Source organism: Rana temporaria, chromosome 5 (assembly GCF_905171775.1).
Source record: "Rana temporaria chromosome 5, aRanTem1.1, whole genome shotgun sequence".
NCBI classification, from domain to species: domain Eukaryota; kingdom Metazoa; phylum Chordata; class Amphibia; order Anura; family Ranidae; genus Rana; species Rana temporaria.
In genome coordinates, this window is record NC_053493.1 from 300,578,548 (window position 1) to 300,594,465 (window position 15,918).

The window sequence follows — 15,918 nt, forward strand, 5'->3', positions numbered from 1 at the left end:
AAATTTTTGTTTAACAAAATTTATGAAAAAATAAATATGTATACCTTTTAACGAGTCTGCCTGTCCATGTGGGTTTTTTGTGCATATATGCACTTCATTGTTGCTTAAAAAAATATTATATTAGGATCCTGGCAGGCCAGGTTTTATTGCACACCTACACTCCGTTTTAATTAAAATTCTTATTTGAGTTCAACTTAAATTCCAGCCTATATTAAAGATTGGGTATTTTCTTAGCTATTAGTGGAGTAGGACAGCCTGCCATGGAAAAGTACTTTATATTATCTGCTCTGGAATATGATTATTTTCTTTAATATTTCTAAATATTTTAGATAATCTTCGAATCTGGACAACTAGATTGATGGAAACTAAATGTACCAATGCCAGTGGTTTGTCTGAATGTTATATTATTTTTTGGTTCATGTTAAATAAAATAAAAAAGGCTTACATGTAGACATTCTAAAACAAACACCAATAATCTTTTGGAAACAGGATTTCTATAAATAGGTTTTATTTTTTTTTTTCAAATGATCACACGGTCATTAGCATATTAATAACAGATATGTTTATTATGACATATCCATCAGTGCGGATTTCAATACCACTTGAAACATGCAAATTGCCTTCAGAAGAACCAGTTTTCCAGTGCTTTTTTTTCTATTTTTAATACATATAAACTGCAAAGCCATTATAAATTACTGAAGAGGTATTCGGTAAAAAAACAAACAAAAATAAACCATTATTGCCCATACCTTAAATTTGTTTCTGCTATTAAGCAGAGACATTTATATTAGAATCCCTATATTATCAAGAATTTATAAAAATGTGAACCTTTTTTTTTTTTATCCTTTTACATTTTAATGCTTTCAACTGCACATATGCTCAGCATAATTTAAAACACAAACCTTATTAGGTAGTTTAGATCAGTGATTGTACAGGAATCACATGATACGTCTTATACAATTTTATTGGGCAAAAAAATAAAAAAATTATAAAAAAAGCAACGGTCTACAGAAGATCTCTTCCAAACAGCTGTGGTTACATACCTAGTTAGAAATGGGCATTAGCATGTAACCAACAAACAGGAAAATAAAAGGCCACCCGTTCTCGTCAGGCCTGCTCAAGATCTACCTTCAGAGCTCTTTTACCAGACAGATGGCGGAGCCAACTAGGGAACTTACAAAGCGGCAAAAGCCATATAAAAGTTTATTGGATGACTAAAACGCTAATGTGTTCCAATATGGAGCATATCAGCTGTTTAAAACCCTGGAACTTTTAGGGACACAAGGAATGTAAAATGGGCATCTGGAATTTAGTTATTTCTTATGCGTCTACACAGTCACATGGGACGTTTGGCTAGTAAAGCGACTCCTAACTTCATACAGAGAATACCTACAGTATCTTTTAGATATAAAATTGGTGATTTTAATGTACTCCACAACACACCAACCCAACCTCTACCTCCAAATAATTTTAGGCCAAGTGACCTGCAAGATTATGTTACAGTTTGAGTATCTCTAGCTTGGATTTTCTGTGCTGTCTCTGAATCGATCCATGCAGCCCTTATGCAAACCAGCATGGAATGTCTTACAACCCATTGGTGATCACATGGATTGTACAAGCATATATGTAATCTCAGTGTAAGGGTTACTTGCTCCCTTTTTCTGGTCTCCCAATCTCCCTCTTCTAGTGGAAATGTAACGTGGAGGCAGCTAAAACCTGCATATAATAATGGTTTCACTTTCAGGAAACTACATTTTGTGCCCAGACCCTTTAAACATGGCAGTAAAACGACTGAAATAAGGCACTAAAAAGAACAAAGCCATATCCAATAAAAAAAAAAAAAAAAGTGTTCTAACAATAATTTACAAGTTCACACAGTGCATACATATTTTATATGTCCGTTAACTTAACGTTCTTTAAAAACTGTAAGGCAATACAATACAAAATAAACACACATGTAAAACTTGGGTTTTGTACTGTTAGTTTCTAATGCCTCTATGTACTAACACAATTCAATATGGCTTGGCAAAACAAGATGAAATTTAAAAAAAATAATAAAATAAAATGCATAGTTAAAACAAATATCTTGACCTTTCACCTTGAGGAATAACTAATATATTCTGCAAAGCATAGAACAGGATCTCTTTGCCCGCATCTGCTGTAAGGCTGCCACGAGCTGTAAAGTGAAGGCACTAGAGTTCAAGTGGTCACTTAGCTTCGAACAAGCTGGAACTGCAGTCTTCAGGAAGATGGAGATACTATCTACGGACATCTGTTCTCATTTTGAGACATATTCCTTTGCTTGTCCATACAAGGTGTAGTTGCTCCAATCCTCATATGTGCATAAGCTGCATTCCGTCATACCGACAGGCTTTCACAGATATCCAAAGAATATCTTTATATTGATTTGAATATAAATATATATATATGAAAATAAACATTGCTAAGCTTGGTTTTACTTGCATTACATAGTAATAATTTGTCTAATCTTTCAGCAAACCCGCAATAGGAGACCCTCATAGCATGCTTTCTGCCTAAGCAGGGGAAAAACAGAAGCACACAAGAACCCTGAAGCCTGCAACACTGGTATTGATGGAAATAGCAGCTCTCTGCACCAGTCTATCCTAGGGAAGGCCAACTTCATGAACTCACACAGTGGCTCACAGTGATTAGCTGGAAGAGAGGAAAAAAAAAAGTGTTAGCACCGGCGTAAAGGTATACTACAGAGAAAATCCAACAACTGTTTGAAAAATAACTCGCTGTAGTGTGCAACAAAGCTTGGGGGGTAAAAAAAACACACACACACACACCTGTAACAATTTAAAGTGAACCTGTCATCAAAGCAAGCATAAGTCCTTAGTTTTCTTACATAAGTCATTGAAAGTGATTGGAAACCCATAATTTCTTTAAAATAACAAACATGTTATATAATCTGCTCAGTTTACAGAGCAGCCCTGATACTCCTCTTCTCGGTTCCTGGCAAGTGCCCACCATAGCAAGCTGCTTGCTATGGGAGCACTTATGTGGGCTCGCTCCTGAGCCACGCGCTGCGTCTCCACTGACACACAGAATGCGGCTTGGCCTCGCTCCTTCCTCACTGGCTGCGATTGACAGCAGCAGGGTCCAATGGCTGCTTCTGCTTTGTCTGAGCCTATGAAGAGGGAGAGAGTTGAGAAAACCACATCTCATTTACACAGTGGTGAAGATCAGGCACAGGTATGTATTGTGGGGTAGGAATCCGTTCTTTTCACCTGACTAACAATCACCAAACCTGGAGTTGGGCTTTCTTCGTAAAAAAAAAAAAAAAAAATGGAGATTAGATATATCTATATATCTCTTTTCACCATTTTGATCCTGCTAACTGCATTGAAAACCATACAGTAAGTGGCATTTTTCAGCTACATTATAATGGCACCCAAGCTTTCCTGGCCAACTCAAAGGTAAAGTGGACTGTGCTGTCATGCAGACATTCATAGTGGAATGAAAAATTGACCATTTATAACTTATATTAAGCACTTTTTGGATTGCTATATGCATCATTAGAAACAACGGTGTAATCTAGACATTAAACAAGCCTCCAGTCTCTTAATGTTTGCCCCGTGCAGCTGAATGTGGGTGCAAACAGGCAATTCCTGGTACCATTGTCGGTCCTTTTTTAAACACACATCCAAAAAAATATAGAGAGAGACAGATATATATATATATATATTTGGGCTGCAACGAACGATTATTTTCATTATCGATTAGTTGGCCGATTATTGTTTTGATTAATCGGATAATGGCCTTAAAAAAATATTTTTTTAGGGCCAATTTGTTGTTGGACAGATTACAAAACACAAATTGCCGCACAAATTTCTGCAGCTTCTCCATTAAAGTATATTGAACCCAAAAAAACTAAATAGCACCGTTTTGCGTTAAAAAGTCCTTGCCCTTTCCAAATACGCAGCAGCTGAAAAAAAAAATCATGGATGTGAACGTGTCCCATAGGAAACCATGTAAATGAACTGTAGTGTGTTTCTGCAAAAAGCACCAAAAAACAGAGGTGTGACCACAGGCCTGAGATGTGTAGTAACATAATGGGGTTAAAAAAAACAAAAATAAGTACAAAAAAAAAAAAAATCGCTGCTGTAAGGGGTTCAGTTTTTTTCTGTTGGACAGTGAACGTAATATTTACAGTAGCGATTTGCTTTTTTGTACTATAAAGGGCTATTTTTTTTTTTTAACCCCAATATGTTACTGGCCGATTAATTGATTATGAAAATTGTAATCGATTAATTTCACAATTGATTAGTTGTCAATTGATTAGTTGTTTCAGCATACACACACATTATATATATATATATATATACACACATACACACACACACACACACACGTCAGTCACTGCTGCTCGCAGGAAAAAAATAAATGCATCTTTAAGATTCTGCCATACATCCTGTACAAGAGATTCCAGCACCTGTTCCCAAATCTTTCCCACAGACAGTTCGCACTGCCTTCTGCAAACCGCTCCGGGTGTCAATACATTGTCAATAACACCCTGGTTCACAGATCATAGTGCAAACTGTGGCTTCAGTCAGGAATCAATTCAAGTGCGAAAAATAAAAAAAGTCCCTGCACTGATTTGTGCCAATCTAATGCAAGTTCAGCAATACAAACGGTCTGAACTCGCATTGCACAGACATCGCATGTGATTGGCATCGGAGTGCGGGTGCGAATCACATGCAATGCCTGTGTTTTGCTACAATGTGAACCCAGGCTCATTTTAATTATTTTCTCATGAATGGGGACGCACAGGAGTACTTATTCATGAGAGCGCTCCGACGAGGGAATCCATGATAAACTTGGCTTACATAAATGATTGCAAGGGGGCAATTATAAGGACTCATCTTCCACCTTAAAGTGGATGTAAACCCAAATTTTTTTGCTGTCACAATGTAGAGGAAAAGATTTCCTATCATCTGTGCCCAGTCTTGCCACACAGAGTTAATCCAGCTCTGAGAAATCCTCTTTTATTGTTCAGTGAAATAAAATGGACTTAGAGAAAAACCTTAGTCCGTTCCGCCCCTTTGCTGTGAATGACAGGTTATTTACATATCTCATGCACTAGCCTGGAGACAGGCATTATTTTTTTTAATTCACACCCCCACTCCTTTTCTGAAGTCATGTGGTTACTTTTCTGGATTTTGACTGAATGTTAGTGACCATAGCAGAATTTAGTGTAAGAAATACATAGGACAAAATGCATGTTGACAAGGGGAGTGTAGAGGAGGGCGGGGAGTCTACTGACATCACGACTCCACCCACAGAGCTCCAGACAACAGACCCACCCACAGAATCTGCAGTTTTTCAGTTCTTATAACAGACAGAGGGGAGACATTTGACAGGTAAGGATACATGCAGGAGGCATGTATATCCTTATAGATCAGCACTATGGCAGTAGTTTAGAAAGGATGAGAGTGGGTTTACATCCACTTTAAACATTAATTATAAAAAGTAAAGGGTCACGCTCAAATATTAAATATTTTTCGTTATTTTCCACCTTAAACATATCCATAGACTGTATTACAACATGGTTGGCAAGCATGGATAGACCTACAAAAGGAGTATATTGTGACTGTGGATTATTGAATGCCTTTTCTCCAAAGAATGTGTGTGTTTTTTTTTTAAACACATATGTTTAACTCCTCCTGAAATAACATTCTAAACAAAACCAGACCAGTACCCTGTACTCAAGTCCGGCTACAGGTGAATGAAGCCCGTATGAGATTTTTTAGGCATGTTCATATTAGTTTTAGTTAGGGAGCAGCACAGAGGGAGGTGCGGAAGCTGAACTTAAATACAGGGTTCAGGCAGGGCAGTACCGGTCACCATGTCGGCTAAAATATGCTGTCTGGTTTCCTGCTCATTAAAAAAGAGATTTTTAATACAGCTTACCTGTAAAATCTTTTTCTTGGAGTACATCACGGGACACAGAGCGGCATTCATTACTATATGGGTTATATGGAGTACCTTCAGGTGTAGACACTGGCAATCTCAAACAGGAAATGCCCCTCCCTATATAACCCCCTCCCATAGGAGGAGTACCTCAGTTTTGTAGCAAGCAGTATGCCTCCCAAAATGGTCCTCAAAAAAGAGGGGTGGGAGCTCTGTGTCCCGTGATGTACTCCAAGAAAAAGATTTTACAGGTAAGCTGTATTAAAAATCTCTTTTTCTTTATCGTACATCACGGGACACAGAGCGGCATTCATTACTATATGGGATGTCCCAAAGCAATGCTTACAATGAGGGGAGGGAGAACATCTCCAAGACAAAAGGATTTAATTTAGAGATATACTCAAATCATAATAAATCCAACTTAGTTGAGAAAAATAATCTTAAATTTTTAAATTTAACTCAAACAAGAGGAGCCCCCGGAATCCGAGGGTCTCAAACTGCAGCCTGCAGCACTGCCTGCCCGAAGGCAGTATCAGTATTCCTTCTTACGTCCAACTTGTAGAATTTTGTAAACGTGTGGACAGAAGACCAGGTTGCCGCCTTGCAAACTTGAGCCATAGAGATCTGGTGGTGTGCTGCCCAGGATGCGCCCATGGCTCTAGTAGAATGAGCCTTTAATGATACTGGAGGAGGCAACCCTTTCAAGCCGTAGGCCTGAGTGATTAATTGCTTAATCCACCTAGAAATGGTGGACTTTGCAGCTGCCTGCCCCTTCTTGGGCCCATCCGGTAGAATGAACAGCACATCTGTCTTCCGGATCTTCTTTGTAGCTTTAAGATAGGCCTTCATGGCCCTGACAATATCCAAGGTATGCAGCAACCCTTCCTTTCTGGAAGTAGGTTTAGGGAAGAAGGATGGTAATACCAAATCCTGGTTCAAATGAAAACTGGATATGACCTTCGGTAGGAAGGAAGGATGAGGGCGGAGAACGACCCTGTCCTTATGAAAAACAAGATATGGTTCCTTACAGGATAAGGCTGCCAGCTCCGAAACTCTTCTTGCGGAAACTATGGCAACCAAAAATACTAACTTCCTTGTCAGTAGAACCAAAGGAATATCAGCCAACGGCTCAAACGGTTGTTTCTGTAAACTTGACAGAACAACATTTAAATCCCACGGACAAAGCGGGGATTTAACTGGAGGTCTAATACGTAAGACCCCTTGAAGGAAGGTCTTAACCAGCGAGTGGGTGGCCAGCGGCCGCTGAAACCACACTGACAGAGCAGAAATCTGTCCTTTGATTGTGCTTAATGCCAATCCTTTATCCACTCCTAGCTGGAGAAAACTTAATACTCTATCGATGGTAAATTTGCGAGAAAGCCATCGCTTGGACTCACACCAGCCTACATAGGCCTTCCAGACCCTGTAATAAATCACCCTAGAGACCGGTTTCCTGGCTCTGATTAGGGTAGAGATTACCTTCTGAGACAGACCTCTACCCCTGAGAATCAGGGATTCAGCTTCCGGCCGTCAAATTTAGATGCCGTAAGGCAGGGTGGAGGATCGGACCTTGCGATAGCAGGTCTGGCCGTAGAGGAAGAGTCCACGGGTCTCCCACTACCATCCTTAAGATTAGTGAGTACCATGCCCTTCTGGGCCATGCTGGAGCTACCAGGATGACTGGTATATGCTCCACCCGGATCCTGCGCAGCAGGCGGGGTAGTAACTGGAGCGGGGAAAACGCATAAAGAAGTTTGAACTGATGCCAAGGGCAAACCAACGCATCGGTTCCGCAGGCCATCGGATCCCTTGTGCGGGATATGAACCTGTCTAGTTTCTTGTTGAGTCTCGATGCCATGATATCCACGTCCGGCACTCCCCATCTTTGGCAGAGTGCTTGAAAGACTTGTGGATGCAGAGACCATTCCCCCGGCCATAGAGTCTGGCGGCTTAAGAAGTCCGCCTGAAAGTTGTCCACTCCTGGAATGAATATTGCCGATATGCAGGGCACATGAGCCTCTGCCCATAGGAGAATCAAGCTCACCTCTCTCTGAGCGGCTTGACTGCTGGTTCCCCCTTGGTGATTTATGTATGCCACGGCCGTGGCATTGTCTGATTGAATTCTCACCGGGAACCCCTGCAATTTTGACGTCCAAGCCCTGAGGGCTAGTCGAGCAGCTCTGAGCTCCAAGATGTTGATGGGCAACTGCTTCTCTGGCTTTGCCCAAGTACCTTGGCGAGTGCAACCATCCAAAATTGCTCCCCAGCCCGTCAGGCTGGCGTCTGTGGTCACTATTTTCCAAGCCACTGGGCTGAAAGACTTCCCCTTCAGTAGATTCTGAGGGTCTAACCACCAACACAGACTTTGTCGGACTCTTGATGAGAGCGGCAACGGGATATCCAAGGCCTGTGGCCTTCTGCTCCATGCTGACAGGATGGCTGCCTGTAGGATGCGAGTGTGGCTCTGGGCGTATGGTACCGCCTCGAATGTGGCCACCATCTTGCCTAGTAACCTCATACATAGGCGAATAGTCGGTTCTTTCTTGCTTAGAACCAGTAGGATTAATTCCTTGATGGCTTTTACCTTCCTCAGAGGTAGGAACACTCCTTGTTGTTCTGTGTCTAATCTCATGCCGAGATATTCCAACTGCCTTGTGGGCAGGAAAGCTGACTTTTCTCGATTTAGGACCCAGCCGAACCTCTCGAGGTATTGGACCGTGAGGGCCACTGCTCGCTCCAAGCCGGGAGACGAGTGGTCTATGACTAGGAGGTCGTCCAGGTATGCTAGGATCGTGACCCCTTGGATCCTTAGCTTGGCTAGGATCGGAGCTAGGACCTTCGTGAACACCCGGGGGGCCGTAGCCAACCCAAAGGGAAGCGCCACGAATTGGAAGTGACGCGAAGCCACCATGAAGCGTAGATATCTTTGATGTGGCTGATAAATTGGAACATGAAGGTAGGCATCCTTTATGTCTATGGACGCCATGAAGTCGTCCTTCTGGAGTGTGGCAGCTGCTGACCGCACGGATTCCATCCGAAATGAGCGGATCTTTAGATATGCATTTACCATCTTTAGGTCCAAAATTGGCCTGACATCTCCCTTGGATTTTGGGATGATGAATAGGTTGGAGTAGAAACCCAGCCCCTGTTTTTCCAGGACTGGTACCTCTACTATTACTTCCTGGGAAAGTAGATGATCTAATGCCGATCTTAATGCGGCTCCCTTTTCCGGATCGTTTGGAATCCTCGACTTCTGGAAATGAGGAGGAGGAAACCTTAGGAAATCTAATTTGTAGCCTGTGGCCACGGAAGACCGTACCCACTCGTCGGGAATGCTGGCTTCCCAAATCTCTGAAAAGAGTCGCAGCCTTCCCCCCACCTTCGTGGGTGGGGGCGCCCCTTCATAAGGTTGGCTTGGGGGCTGGTTTTGCTGGTTTGCGAAACCACTGCATTTTTTGCCTCTAACAGCCTGTCCTTGTGATTTGCTGTTGAAGCCGAAGTTTGCTTTTGCAGGAGGCCGTCGATACTGCTTGGCATTAGAGGGCCCCTGCCCAGGGGAATACTGTCGTTTAAACGCAGGTCCCTGAACCTTCTTCTTAGTTGGCAAGAGAGTACTCTTGCCGTTTGAAATGGTCTGAATGTATTTATCTAGGTCTTCTCCGAAGAGTCGTCCTCCATGGAAGGGGAACCCTACCAGGAGCTTTTTGCATGGGGGCTCAGCCTCCCAGCTTTTTAACCATAAGAGTCTTCTCATATGGATAAGGGATAACGATAAACGTGACGCTTGCTGGATAGAATCCTCGATTGCGTCTACCGTAAAACATATGGCCTTAGGGACATCCGAAAATTTTTCTGCCTGCTGGGCCGGAATAAGTTTAAGCATCTGCTTAAATTGATCCGATAATGCTTGAGCGACCCCAATCGCAGCCACAGCTGGCTGTACTACTGCCCCTGCAGTAGTGAAGGAGTTCTTAAGTAGTGCTTCCAAGCGCTTATCAACTGGATCCTTGAACACCTGTATGTTTTCTACAGGGCATGTTAACGATCTGTTAACACATGAGATGGCTGCGTCCACTGCAGGAGTAGCCCATCTTTTGGAAAATTTTTCTTCCATAGGATATAGGACAGAGAACCTTTTAGGTGGTAAGAAGATCTTATCTGGCTTGTTCCAATCTTGGAACAAAATTCCCTCTAATAGAGGATGGATCGGAAACACAGCATTGCTTTGAGGCGCCCTCAGTGAGCCCAAAGCTGAAACCGTCGATACCTGGAGATCTGGTACTGGCAAGTTGAACTGCCCCAGACTCCTCTGTATCCGGATCTTCGATCCCTGAACCTACTTGGTCCTTGTCCAAGAGGTCGTCCAATTCCCCTGAGGAAAGGACCTCCTCTTCTGAGGGTCCGCGCTCGGGCGACGGAGATCTATTCCGCTTACTGCCCCGCATAGCTGCGGCTACCCATGCTTTTCTGCATCTCTTTTAAAGAGGTGAGTAATACCTTGTCCGTGACCATCTTAGGGTTGGACTGACCCGCGTCAGCTCCAGCCCCAGATCCCGATGGCCCCAAGGCTCCCTGTGGGGAAAGCAGCGGCATAGCTTTGTCCGAGACCTCAGACTCTCTGGGGGAATCCCCACCTCTTGTACCCTCTGACCCGGATGCCATGGTACAATACCGAGGTACACCTGCTACCTATTGGTATTTGGAACTATAAAAGTTAATTGCCCAAACACCTGTTTGGGGGATAAAAAATGCTTCCTCTCCCCTAGATGACTTTTTTTTTTTTTTTTTCCAAATCCAGGAAAGAAAAAACATTCTGTCCCCCTGAGTAGTATTGCAAAGAAAAACTATGAGATGGAAAGAAACAGCCTATTTCTAGGCTTGAAACACAGTCCTCTGAAGACTGCAATATCCTTTCTGGCCACTGTGTGTCCTCGGCGCCCCCGTGCTGCCGCTCTGGTCTTTCTCCTCAGTTCCAAAGTATTGAATGGAACAAACAAGGAAGGGCCGCCCCTTCCTTTAAGCCACTGACCCGCCCTTCCCCCTCAGCAATCTCAAACAGGAAATGCCCCTCCCGACAGGGGGGGGGGGGGGTTTGGGAGGAAGGGACCTCTCTGTTCCAGCAAACTGCAGCCTGCAGCCTGGAACCATGAGGAGGTCAGCGTTTTGCCTGCTTTGCAGGCCTTGAGGAGGAAGACTGAATGGAGCATCGCCTGGAGGCTTGCAGGTAAGCACAGCTCTCTGACACACACATATATTTTTATATAACACAGGCCCCACTCAATGCTTTTCCAACACTACAAGGGAGGTCACATCTTATGGGGAATAATACATAGAGAGCCATCCTATCTTTATGATATGTGACTAGTTTGCCAGATGCAGTGCATAACTTTAGGCATGTCCCCTGTGACCCCCCAGAAAAAACCTGCTAAGAACCAAGTTCCGCAAGTTTTCCCCTCACTTACCTGCTCCATGCCGCAGGACTTTGCCAAGCAAGAGGCCCAATCTTCCCCCATCTCCGTGGGGATGTCTAGACCTTCAGGCCCTGGGTTCCTATGAAGGATCCACTGTCCTGGGCCCATATAGCACCCTGGCAACAGAAAACATTAGGCACCCAAAGGTTTCTAAGTTCTGGGCCCAGGGTCCAGCTCTCTAAAAAGAAAAGCATTATGGGCTATACCCCAAGGGTTTGGGGTCCGGTTACTGACCACTTTAGCGCTGAGGCTTTTTTGGACAGAACCGGTAGCTCACCTAATCCCAAGGATGCGGAGGCAAGCTAAACCATGACTAACACCCAAGACACTGGCGTAAAAACTGAGGTACTCCTCCTATGGGAGGGGGTTATATAGGGAGGGGCATTTCCTGTTTGAGATTGCCAGTGTCTACACCTGAAGGTACTCCATATAACCCATATAGTAATGAATGCCGCTCTGTGTCCCGTGATGTACGATAAAGAAAAGTGTATTTGCAGTCTCATTCACTGCAATGTTATCAGTAACCAACTACAGTAGAAAATCATCCAATGATAAAATGCAAGTCCTTCTGTTTGTTTGTGTAAGCCTTGGTGTGAGATGATCCATGTGTGTTAGGAGCCCCAAGTATGTGTCTGTATGCCAGCAGTTCTAGTGTCTATTCATGTGTGCCAGCAGGACTAGCGTGCGTGTACCTTGTATCTTCTTTGCGAATATGGATCAATGAGGTGCATTGCTAATAAATGTGTCAAACTGGGTGAATGTCTGAGCACAAGACAATTGTTACTATGTGTTACATGTGTGAGCATGCAGTTGATATTATGCATCAGTTACATGGGTGTGCGCACAAATTGGACACTATGGGGGAGATTTGGTGCACTCAGAATTTTGGTGTGTATAGTAACCAATCAGCTTCAAACGTCAACTTGTTCAATTAAACGTTGACAATAAAACCTGGTTACTATGCAGAGCTGCTCCAGATTCAGGGTGCACCAGGTATAGTAAAACTTAAAGGGGAGTTCCAGGCTTTGTTTATGTTTATTAAAAGTCTGCAGCTACAAAAAGTGTAGCTGCTGGCTTTTAACAAACTGACACTCACCTGCTCCACGGTCAAGCGTTGCGCCGCTCCTCTCTCCCCTCTCCGGCCGGCATCTTAATTCCTAGTGTGGGCATCCGGCCGTGACAGCTTTCGGCTTCACGGCCAGGCGCTCACGGTGCTGCGCTCTGTGAGTGGTTAGACGATCGCTTGGGACCTGTCGCGTGTCCCAGGCGATTGCCTACGGGGGGGGGGGGGGGGCGCCGCCGTAGGCGATATGACTTATCCCCTGGGCGGAAGTGGAACAGGAAGTCCCACATCTACTGAAGCCGCCCCCCCCCCCCCCCAAAAAAAAATGACATGCCAAATGTGGCATGTAAGGGGCAAGGAGTGGTTTAATCGGAAGTTCCACTTTTGGGTGGAACTCCGCTTTAACCTATGTATCAATTTCATGTTTATGTCAAAAGGGGACACTGCATCAGTTTCTGTATGTATGCACAAAGGGGGCATTCAGTTACATATGTGCAAATGCAGGGAACACTGTTTCAGTTACAGGTGTGAGCATGCAGGAGGAACTATGCTTCATTTACATGAGTATGCATGCATTGATCACTATACTTTAGTCACATAGGTGCGCATGCAGAGTCACTATGCTTAAGTTACATAGGTGCGCATGCAGGGGTCATAAAGCACCAGTTTCATGCGTTTGCTACAAAAAAACACTATGCATCCGTTATGTCAGTGGCGTATCATCCATGTATGCAATGTGGTGCACGTGGTTGGGTAGAGCCCATTGTGCTCTAACACACAGTGCACACATGGAGGCCATCCCACCTGTGCTCCAAAATGCTTCCCCCCTTTAAATGCCCTAAGCAGAATATATATTTTTTACAGTTGTTAGCTTACCTGGCTTTCCCTGACCCAGACTTAGGGGGCTTTCTGAAGGACTGGTTTGTTGACCTAGTAGACATTGTTCTTGGGGAAACACGGACGAAGTTTGTTGGTGGGTTTTTAGGTATCTTTTTTACTAAATGTGTCACCCATTTTTTCTGATCATCCTGAGAGCAGGCCAATAAAAGTAAATCCCTCGCAGATGTCACATCATAACTCACTGTCAAAAATCAAAATAAATAAAAAACACATTTTTTTTTTAATTCAACTCCATTTTCACTTTTTTCCCATTAACACAAAAGTATTATCCATACAATAAAAACAGTTCAATAAATACATGTTCATTAACCCCCCCCCCCCCCCCCCCCGTGCCTCATTGAACACCTCTAACAACTCTGGCAAGATTATCTCCCCATAGATCTCATTTGGTAATCCATCCGGTCATGGTGTTTTATGACTAGCTGATTCCTGTAACGCTTTGTGTAGTTCAATAGTGATTGGTGCATCCAACGATATCCCATCTTCCTCCGATATATATGGAATGGAATGCACAGCCCCTGTACAAACTCCTCCATTTCTTACCAACACTTAATGGAAAGGTTAGTCTGAGAAAGTAACATTGCTATTATGACTGGAAACTCAAAAATATGGCCCCAAGGCTTCCATTATGCCACATCCATAAATCTGTAGAACTGCAAAAACGGACAGAAATAACTCCTAGTCAGAAAGCTGTTGCAAGCTGGATATAACGCATACTATATTAAGCTGCTTTAATGGAATATCAGAGAAAGCGTACCCACAAAATAATACCATACCACGTGGCGGAGGCTTGGTTGCTCTATAGTGAAGGAAGGCAGTGATAGCATTTAGGTTTCACACTACTTTAATTCCCATCTCTATAGAAGTTTGAGTGGAAAATAGTGCTGTACTGGGGCTGCTCACGGCAAGTTACTGTGTGGCAGGTGTAGAGGGAATTGCTTACAATGGGTTGTATCCCAATTGTAGGTGGGGACTTCGTTGGGGTCTAGCCCTGCTACCTCACGGATAATGGAGGCGTTACCACAGCACCCGATGTCCAAAAAGAGAAAGGTCTCACTTGATGAATTGTATAGTTATTTATTCGAGATAAAAGTAAACGAGTAGAGACAATACGTTTGAGGAATTGCATCTCGCTTTCTCTACTCCACAAGGCTGGCCTACTGCAGAGCTACTGATCTAATTTACGTGTTGGCGTTACGCGTTTACTTTCATCTCCAATAAATAACTAATATTCATCAAGCGAGATTTTCTTTTTTGGACATTGGGCGCTCCTCTCCAATCACCCAGAGTGATCTCTATAGAAGATCCTGCTACACTTGCCTCCTGCTCTCCTTTTGTTGATGGTATTTGGTGGGGACACTATCTGATATTAATACTCTCAATCTCTGACCCAGTACAAACATGCAGACAAAAACTTTTGACTCTTTCGATGGGTGAGAAAGTTAGAAAATATTTAAGCCAGTTGGGTAGCACAGCACCCAGGCAAGTAGCATTTTCAGTAGTATAAACAGCAGCAACCCCCAATAATACTCTCATGCGGCGATAGGCTATACTATTCTCTTTGAGCATTCTTTTAAATTTACTGGCCATATTAGGAACTTACACAAATAAATACATAGGTTTTAAAATACATCAATTCAGCTTACACATCCTGGTCTCCATACTAACCTTTACAAGGGGCTATAACTTCCTCTTTTTTATCCAAGTGGTCTTTATGGCACTTGACATGGCATCTACGGCATTCCAGTGCGGGGGGCGGCTTGAAAACATGCCACAAAGGCTTAGAACAAGCCTCACAATTTGCGGGGAAGTGGTAAAGTGTTGGGATGAACTCGTGTCCTTTGTGGCTGAGGAAATTGGTCTTCTCAGCTTGCTGCACTGGTTCCAATTCCTGGTCTTTCCTGCATTCCCCTTCATTGGCATAGAGTATCTGCAGAAGAGGAAATGGCACTTACACCAACCAGAAAACCTAGCAAGCAAACTTGTGTTTACCTTTTGCTACATTACTTGGTGACATTCATTAATGCTTACCTGAAATATCTTGGGGATCTCATCAGTATTTGCTCTGTAAACATCTCCTTGTGTAACAGGGCGGACATGAAAAAGCTTACTGAAAACATAAATAAGGAAAACATTTAGTTGGGAGTTTTTTGTTTTTTTTAACTGGACAACAAGGTAAAGACCTAAATACACAGTTGGAATGAGTATAGCAGTTTTACTTGCAAAACGATTTGCAATTCTAACTAGCCATTCTTCTGACACTTCACTGCCAGTCATGATGTTTATATTGCTACTTTCTGGTTATCTTTTTTGCATCCAGGGCCAGCCTCTGCCAACTGGATGCCCTCTGCCAACTTGAGAGTTTTCCACAATAATTTAAAATGTATAGTTTTTTTTATTAGAATAAAAGATTTATAGTTTAGTTGACAAGCTCTAAATATAATCTTGATAAGCAGACATTTACCTTTGCACCCCGGTGGGGGAACCAATACCATTGCACATAGAAGGTAAGTATGCTGTGTTTATTATTTAAATGAAAAAAATGTATTA

The 15,918-nt window shown here is 43.2% G+C and overlaps 1 protein-coding gene across 1 annotated transcript in view; it reads right to left on the reverse strand.

The window, feature by feature from the left end:
• Nucleotides 1-491: 491 nt before the first annotated feature.
• The window catches only part of ROCK1 (Rho associated coiled-coil containing protein kinase 1), a 192,913-nt gene continuing 177,486 nt past the window's right edge, over nt 492-15,918 (reverse strand). The window contains exons 30-33 of the mRNA XM_040354048.1: nt 15,400-15,478; nt 15,037-15,298; nt 13,345-13,549; nt 492-2,673 (exon numbers count right to left, since the gene is read on the reverse strand). Of these exons, the coding sequence (XP_040209982.1) occupies nt 2,670-2,673; nt 13,345-13,549; nt 15,037-15,298; nt 15,400-15,478 (550 nt within the window). The 3' untranslated portion in view covers nt 492-2,669. The remainder of the gene's footprint in view (nt 2,674-13,344; nt 13,550-15,036; nt 15,299-15,399; nt 15,479-15,918) is intronic.